Here is a 9,267-nt window from a genome sequence, read left to right as displayed (position 1 = left end):
GTCGAAAGAGGTTCGATGTAATTAATATATTTAAAAATTAATCAAATTTATCTGATTATTGTCTAGTAATTTTTGTTTAATTGTTAATACAATTGAAGATGAAGATCAGTCTATTGTAAATGACTCTTTCCTCGACAAACATTACAAAACAGATATATTTATAATAATAATCGATAATAATCTATCCATTATATTTATCCGCATATCGTTTCCTTTGCCACATCATTTGCGACAATTATTGTTAATTATTAAGATTACTGAAATAATTGATATTAAATAATTTTTTAAATATTGTAAATAAAAAGAACTCGATTTTTGTTTTTTTATTATTATCTTTTTCGTTCGATGAAATATTAATATATATTTATGATATTGGATAATTATTGGAAAAAGATGCTGGTTATCTGTTATTGCTAATATTGTGTTCTCACTATTCAACGATAATTAAAGGAGAGTGAAACCGTTGTCCTTCATGGAAGGAAATTCAAAGTTTTTCTAATAATGCACGCATATTATGAAAGAATGGAATATAAGTTTAATATCGATGCACAATTAGTTACAGCACAATATCTTCTTAAATGTCTCTAGTGTTAAAATTCGTCGAATAATAATCATGAAATTGTCGGTATAGAAGTAATTTTACTTTCTATATCTTGATCGTAGTAATCGATGTTCGTTCTTTTGTCAGTATCTATTGTCTTCGATACTCGGAACGAGTGAGTTCATATTTTCCAGTTAGAAAACGGAAACATAAGTCGCCGCTACGAGACTTCCGCGTACAGAGCAGCCGATGCAGAACGTTGCGTACTTGCGGTTACATCGAAGGGAAATCCTTCGAATCGAAATTATTTCTTTCTTTCGGACGATTGAATAAAAGTAAAGGTGTATTTAAAAATATCACTCTACGAATCATTGCATCTATCAATCAAGCACGGTTATTTCGATCTAACCTCAACTTCGACTCGATCCTTCGAATTTTTACGAAGGATCAGAAAAATTCGTAAAATAAAAAACTATATATACTCGATTCAATGATGTTTTAATGTAATTATATTAAAAATTTTGATAAACTATTTCTATAAAAATGTTCTTGATTCTTTTCGTAATATTTTGTTTCGATCTAACCTCAACTTCGACTCGATCTTTCGAATTTTTATAAAGGATCAGAAAAATTGGTAAAATAAAAAGTTATTATCATTAAGTCAATGATTTAATAATGTTTTGATATAATTATATTAAAAATTTTGATCAACTATTTCTATAAATATGTTCTTGATTTTTTTCGTAATATTGTATATCGATCTAACCTCAACTCGATTCTTCGAATTTTTACGAATAAACATAAAAATTCGTAAAATAAAAAACTATAAGTCGATTCAATGATGTTTTAATATAATTATATTAAAAATTTTGATCAACTATTTCTATAAAAATGTTCTTGATTCTTTTCGTTATATTTTATTTCGATCTAACCTCAACTTCGACTCGATCCTTCGAATTTTTACGAAAGAACATAAAAATTCGTAAAATAAAAAACTATAAGTCGATTCAATGATGTTTTAATGTAATTATATTAAAAATTTTGATAAACTGTTTCTATAAAAATGTTCTTGATTCTTTTCGTATTATGTAATATTTTGTTTCGATCTAACCTTAATTTCGACTCGATCCTTTGAATTTTTATGAAGGACAAAAAAAATTTGTAAAATAAAAAACTATAAGTCGATTCAATGATATTTTAATGTAATTATATTAAAAATTTTGATAAACTGTCTCTATAAAAATGTTTTTGATTTCTTTCGTAATATTTTATTTCGATCTAACCTCAACTTAGACTCGATCCTTTGAATTTTTACGAAGGATCAGAAAAATTCGTAAAATAAAAAACTATAAGTCGATTCAAAGATTGTCTTAATGTAATTATGTTAAAAATTTTGATCAACTATTTCTATAAAAATATTCTTGATTCTTTTCGTAATATTTTGTTTCGATTTAACCTCAACTTCGATTCGATCCTTCAAATTTTCACGAATGAACATAAAAATTCGTAAAATAAAAAACTACAAGTTAATGTCAAAGATAATTATATCTTAATATAATTATATTAAAACTCGTATAAGATTTTCTATAAGAACGTTTTGTCTCCTTTCGTAATATTTTGTTTCGACCTAACCTCAAGTTCAATTCGATCCTTTGAATTTTTATGAAGAATAAAAAAAATTTGTAAAATAAAAAACTATAAGTCGATTCAATAATGTTTTAATGTAATTACATTAAAAATTTTGATAAACTGTCTTTATAAAAATGTTTTTGACTTCCTTCGTAATATTTTGTTTCGACCTAACCTCAATTTCGATTCGATCGATTCTACTTTTTCCGAAGGAAATAAAAGAACCATGAATTTCGACTCAAAGGTATCTTAATACAATTATATTAAAAATTTGAACAACTGTTTCTGTAAAAAATATTCTAGTCCCTTTTCGCGATATTTCCTTCGTAAATAAATCGCGTTCGAGAAGTTTGTCGGCAAACTTCGCCGACTCGTTCAACGAAACATTTCCACGCTATTTTTGAATAAGTGCGATTTGTATGCAACGATCTTTCTCTATGCTACCGTATTACGATCCTGATTGACAAGTCGTTGCATTTACCCCCTTATTTGTTCACCATTCTTTCTTAACATTCAGTCGGACGTGCACAATGATTGGTCACACAAATTTAACGGTTTTCGCGTGCAAGCCATCCGTATGAACGTTGCCACGTAACAATGTCAAGCGTGAATATATCCATTGCGCAAGCGCAATGATAGAAAGCAAAGAAATCATCGAGAATCCTCGGAATACTTGATTGTCACGTGTTTCGCAGTATTTTTACCGAGTTCCCCCTTTCGCAACGCAGCCAACACAACCCGCTTAATCGCGATCGGATACAAAAATAATAATTGTACAGAGGATGAATCGTTTAATGTTACAAATTGATCGAATCGGTCAATTTGCATTTCTAAACGTAAACGCCTCCGCCGGATTCTCTTGAGAATGATTTAATTCGTCCATATATCAACTTTCTTAACGAGATTAACTCGCAGTGTTATATGTTAATAAACTTGAGTGGTTTTGCTATAAAAAGAAGATTATAGATAAATATATATGTATATATATTTTTTAATCCAATTTCAAAATTACTTTTCTCTTTTATAATTATCCCTTTCGTAACAATTTGTTAATTAACAAATTATTATTTTCTCTCTCTCTCTCTCTTTTCGAATAAATTCATTTGACTTCTCTTCCTTTCCGCACGCAATTTCTTATAGATTTTTGTTTTTAGATCGACGGTAAAAGATCAAGGTCGTCGACGATATTTCGCAGATCTGGTCTGGAACAAGAGAAAAATGATATGATACTCAAATATCTAATCTAAAGGAAAAAAATTTTTTAATATTTTCATAAAGAGCTCAAATAATAAATTCAATAAACTCTTCAACAATGTCAATTGGTTCATCTTGTTTTTCCAAGGAACAAAGTGGTAGACTGATAACAATTCCTCTCTCGATTATCTTCTCCTCGAAAGACTCGTTCTTTTTCCCTCCCTCTTTCACAGACAACAATACATATAACTCTGTCCTTCTCTCTTGTCGAGAAACCGAGAACGAGAATTTTCGATCGAATTGCCTGAAAAGAAAGAGGGAAAGGATAAAAGAAAATAATAATAATAATAAAATAAGATTTATCTTTAAATAAGAGAAGAGCGTGTACACGCGAAATTTGTTGCCTCGATTCTGTTGCACGTCAGGCAAAAGTGCGAGAAGCGTAATGAAAAGCAGCCGCCTCGCCTTAAACACGCCCTCTAATCTAATGGTTTTGGCTCTCGATTTAGAGAGCCGTTTACGCGCTTCATTCGCTGAATGGAATGGAACACCTTCCGTGCCGGCCTTGGCAAAGCCCCGCTTTAAAAGTAGGCGCAGGTTCATTAATCTTCGGCCAAGGCGATTCCACCTTGAAAAGAAACGGAACGTTGCTGAACGTCACAGAATTTAATTAGAGCGAACTACGCGTGTATATACATGTATACGTATGTACACATGATTTATCATATGTCGGTAATTCGTCTGGAAGCGAAGTTGTCGTTCGAGCAGTAGAGGTTATGTCATCTAGTTAATTTACACCGATCAAAAGTGTGCAGATAACGCGAGAAGATATTCCGACACAAAACATTCACAATTTTCTCCACATTCGCAATTTCGTTATCCTACCCGTGCATCTCTTATATAGTATATCGTAATTACAATACAGGAAATAATAATAGTAATAACAATACCGTGAATGTAAAGTGAATATACGTCGATATCAGACTGGATATTGCATAGTCGCGATCGTTCACATGTTTCGTAATGTAAATAATATACGTGATGCAAATTTCTCTGTATCGATCTTGAATCACGAGTAAGGAATTAATTAATTAATTATTCTCGTATTTCCTTTGAGCCACTCGATATAATTTTTTTACGACAATTCACGAAAGCAACGAGATTCATTCATTTTCGAGGATAAGCGAACAGATAAATAAATAGATTTACCAGAGATTTTTATTCGAATAGCAGGGCAGGCTCTATTTCGTGCATATCGCCAACGACGAGGCGAGACGTCCAAGACACACTGCAGGTGTGACGTTCCATCGCGCCTCTTTCTCGTCGAATAATCCATCGACTGACCTTACGTATGCTAATTGTCGCTGTTTTATCTGCACGCGAGCTCATCGTCGCGTTGCAATATCGGTTAGCGGCAGATACGATGGATGTATATATATATATATATATGGGGCAACGTTGGTCAGAATTGATTCGCGTCAAACACGAATAAAAAAACACATCGTTTTTTTGCTTTTTCCTTTTCCTTTTTTTTTTTTTTTTACGAGTTCTAGAACAGAGAAATACAAAGTGAAATCTACAGAGCATTTTAACATTTCTGAAGGAACCATCTTTTCGACGAAACATTTTCGACTATGCGCGCATGCAAATACCAGTGTATCGGTCGGCGAGATCTTTAACGCTGCAGGCGATGACCGGAAGTCGCGGTAATAGTCGACCTTCAAACTCTTATCACCGAGTCCTTACCAAATCAGTCTAACAAAAGCGTGTATATATATATATAATTAATGTATAATCTCGAGAGAATGGATCTGCAACAGTAGAGTAGGAACAAAGCGGACTCTACTCCAATAAAAAACTCCGTTTCATAAAGCGATAAAACAAATGGAGCGATAAACGAATAACGAATAACGATCCGTCTTGTTTTCCTCCTCGTTCCGCTTTCGCATTTTTCTTCTTCTTTTCTTTTTTTCCCCTCTTCACAAAACGGTCATTTATACATATAACACACACATTTACGAAGAAGAGGAATTTCGAATAAGGAAAAAGTAACGGTAACAAAAGTCCGACTGTATTTAGCAAGGATAGGAACAGGGGCTCGATCGGTAAATGTAGATCGAAATTATCGCGAAGCAATCGATCGCGTTTCCAGTTGACCATTCTTTGCGTCACGCAATTGTTTCGCGTTGTTCCACTGCTTTCAAGGGCGTGCAATCGACAAGATCTTCGGTTATCGGTCACGCCAACCACACGCCAAACATCTCGGCGGATAGTAGAGCCGTGTTGTACACACCAGCTCGTAGCCGAACGTAGAATCTCGCTCGAGCGTGAACCCGCGGATTTCGCTGAGGGCGCGATCTTTGCCACCGCGCGAAAGTTGCGACGTTGGCGGAGCGGAGTGCGCAGCGGCGGCGGAGGTTTATGGTTGGTTACGACGGTTACAAGGGAATCGGGGGACCTGTGTCGCGGGCCGGCAGGGGGGATGCAACGGTCAGTGAGCGATCGGCCCTCCTATCTGCATCTTTGGCACGAGTTTTTGAATATACAGCCCAAGCGTTTCCCGCGTGAATATCCTGTGAGTGAGACTTTTCGTGCGTGCACGTTTCTTGTTCGCGTGAATTTCACGATCCGTGAATTGAACGTTGTTTCAAAGAGGCTTTTTATTTTTTTATTTTTTATACATCGATTTCGAGGGAAGAAGACACTCGAAATTATCGATATTTCGACGAGCAATTCTCTCGAAGAATTTTATATGAAAGATGAGAGTAATAATCTCTAAAGAGAGGATTTCGAATAAATAAAAATTTAATACGAATTGAATAATAATAATAATAATAAAAATTGTTTATTCTTCAGTAAAAAAAAAAATCGTGGAGAATCGATCTCTCGATTAAAAATTTTAATAAGATAAGAAATCGATTTTATCCGCTTTGTTTTCCCGCCCCCCCTTGTATTTGCTTTACTACTATTTTTAAACTGCGCCAACACCGGCGAGTCCTTTGACAAATATCGTATATAGGAAATTGCCGCTAACGTGTTATCAACAAGCGTGCTAATAGATCGAATTTAAGCGTGGAATTATTTATAACCGCTAATAAGAATCGGAAACAAGATGAAACCGAGGATCGGACGACAGTGACACCGCGAACGTGTTCCTACGCGAATATACGTCACGTGAATTTATTATATTAATCGTATCACACGGATCGAGAAAAATAATCATGAACGTATGTAAATCGTATTCGTTCGTTTATTAAATTATTCATAACGAAAGAATGAATAAGAATCCATCCAACCGATTTATCATAAATCGAGGATTTCGATCGATAAATAAAAAAAAATATTATTACAATTATTCGAGGATTTTGTGCTGTTCTTCTTTTTTTCAGTTTTACAAATCGACCGGTGTTATGAATGTCTCGACCGTATTTCCGGAAGGAGTCGGTGAAACGGAGAGATCGCAGCGCCACGCGTCAGCGAGCGTAAAGGATGACGAGGACGTTCAGGATAGATTTAATCGTGAGCACTGATTCTAATCCCGTTCCCATGGTAACCTTATTGTAATTTTTGAGTCATTCGCTGAAGTTTTACACTCGCTGAAGTCATCCCTTCATATTGTTATTATGTCATTTGCGTTTTCAGGAATTTGAACGATTTTTTAATTCAAAGCGGATATAATGCTTGATACGATCGAAGGAAAATGTTAAAAAATTACGTGATAAAGGGAACGAGAATTTGGAATTTTTATTCTGAATTTTTTTTTTTTCGATTATCGAATGAATATTAAAAATTTTAACCATCATTAGACAAAGCTCGCGATGAAGATAAGATTAATGTAAAGCGATCAACGATAATCTAGGTTTAATCGTAAGCATTATATATAATCCGTTTCTATGATAACAATTTTTCAATCATTCGCGTTACACTCTTTTCAATGGTTTCATTTCATATTATTTGTTAGAAATTTGATTATATGCAATATCTTTTCGATGAATATTAAAAATTTTAAACATCGTTAAATGATGTTTGTTGACAAGGAAGCAACTCTATATATTCTTTTATATCCTGGGCAGAAAATATTCTTATCGGTATTGTAGACAAGTCTGATGATGAAGGTGGCGTTAATGTAAAGTACATTCGCACGATTTCGAGACGCATCAATTTCAAGATCAACAATAGTTTAGAAGACTGGTTTTGGAAGCATTGATAAATATATTTTGCACGTGTGAGATAATTTAACGCATAATATTTTGAAAAACGATTCACTAAATCACTTGTATGATAATTAAATTCATTCTGAAGGAATATAAATTATTACCATATCGGTGCGTGACATTTTCACATAAAGTAAAGAGGTTGGAAATTTACCAAACGTGAGTATCGGTAAAATCGGTGGAATATGCATTTCCAGTGGAAAAAAAAAAAGTGTGATTCATTATCCGTTTATTCGATACGTAATTAATTCATATATATATATACATACGTACATATGTTTAGACGAGTCCTTCGACAGAGGTGATTATGCAATTACCGTGAAATTTGCTGATACATCGTGTCCTCTTACGTACGAATAAATTGGCAAAAATTTTCCACATTGTTCAATATCTCTAATTCTCGGTATAATCCGAGAAATAATTAAAACACCATGCTCGCCACGTGTGAATACGTTTGTTTGTTTGGTTAGAATGATAATTACGAAGCTTGTTACTCGATAATAAATGATCCTGTCATTGTTTTATACGCTTGTAAATATATTCTTTACGCTTGAATTTTAATCCAAAAGAACAAAAACTTTTCCTCTCGTTAATCAAAATTATAAAGTACCTATGAATCCGTCACTTCGATAATTACACTGTGTAAAAGTGATTTTCAATTTATCGACGGAGAAGCAAGCGTTAATTCTAAATTAATTGTAAGGATTCTCGATAGATCGCGACTCGCTTTTGTTTGTACATAAGGTGCAAATTCACGATAGTGGACAAATATACAATGTACGATGTCGATATATATTATATGTATTAGAAAAGTTCAAATTCGCTTGAAATTTTCTTCCAGATATCGCGATATAATTTGAACGTTTTCCAAATAAGAAACAATTGGAAAATAGAAAAAAAAAGATGGAATGAAGAAAATAAACGGATAGAGGGAAAAAAAGTCGATCTTTTTCGATAAATTTATGTAACGATAATCATAGAAAGTCATGTTCTCGAGACAAGACGATCTCTCCGATCTCTGTGTAACGGAGATCTGGTACACTGGTATGATTCAGCGGCAGTGTGTTTGGAAATTTCCAGATTTCACCTTGACTTTGATTGCAAGTCGCACGCGAGCCTGATCGTGCGAATCCCTCAGGTACAGAAGGCTAGTACGTGTTACGTGTACTAAACAAATCCACCGAGACGAGTTCAGAATTCTATCTCGTTGAAAAAAATGTGGCGCGTTTTTTTTTTCATCGTGAATTTATTTCTATTCGTAAAACGCGTACATTTAATAATTCAATATTTCGAGACTAGTCGAAATACGATACGTGTAATCTAATTTTTTTCCCAATTCGATTAAAAATGAATATTTTCTCGTCGTGGTAATAAAGTAATTACGCTTAAAAGCATTTTGTAACGCGAATAACCCTAGGGAAAAGTCTCTCTCTCTTTCTCTCTCTCGTAGGTAATAACAAACTTGCTTGACATTATCGAAGAATTGAAAGGAAAAAAAAAAAAAAAAAACGAATGAATAATTGAAAAAAAAATGAGAATGAATAATTGAAAACACAATAATCATGATACACATGTGTCTTAACGGAGGGAGATATTGCTAATGTAAATTGTAAAATGAATGTGAATTATGTTAGTACGGCAATGAGTTTCTTTTGCGCGCATCCGACTTGGAATGCATACCGAATGAAA

The 9,267-nt window shown here is 33.6% G+C and overlaps 1 protein-coding gene and 1 long non-coding RNA gene across 2 annotated transcripts in view; one reads left to right on the top strand and one right to left on the bottom strand.

Annotated features, from left to right (window-relative positions):
- Positions 1–2,312: 2,312 nt before the first annotated feature.
- LOC102656557 lies at positions 2,313–4,900 on the bottom strand. Its single transcript, XR_411441.3, has 4 exons — positions 4,574–4,900; positions 3,753–3,992; positions 3,183–3,668; positions 2,313–3,116 (listed from the first exon to the last, which is right to left on the bottom strand). It is a non-coding gene; the product is annotated as an uncharacterized LOC102656557 (long non-coding RNA).
- An 889-nt stretch (positions 4,901–5,789) lies between these two features.
- LOC552149 (aquaporin AQPAn.G) overlaps positions 5,790–9,267 on the top strand; it is a 30,105-nt gene continuing 26,627 nt past the window's right edge. The window contains exons 1-2 of the mRNA XM_624528.6: positions 5,790–5,939; positions 6,754–6,883. Coding sequence (XP_624531.3) covers positions 5,847–5,939; positions 6,754–6,883 — 223 coding nt within the window. The 5' untranslated portion in view covers positions 5,790–5,846. The remainder of the gene's footprint in view (positions 5,940–6,753; positions 6,884–9,267) is intronic.

Source organism: Apis mellifera, linkage group LG3, assembly GCF_003254395.2.
Source record: "Apis mellifera strain DH4 linkage group LG3, Amel_HAv3.1, whole genome shotgun sequence".
Classification (NCBI taxonomy): Eukaryota; Metazoa; Arthropoda; class Insecta; order Hymenoptera; family Apidae; genus Apis; species Apis mellifera.
Note: the sequence above shows the minus strand (reverse complement) of the source record. Positions and strands in the feature narration are given on the sequence as shown.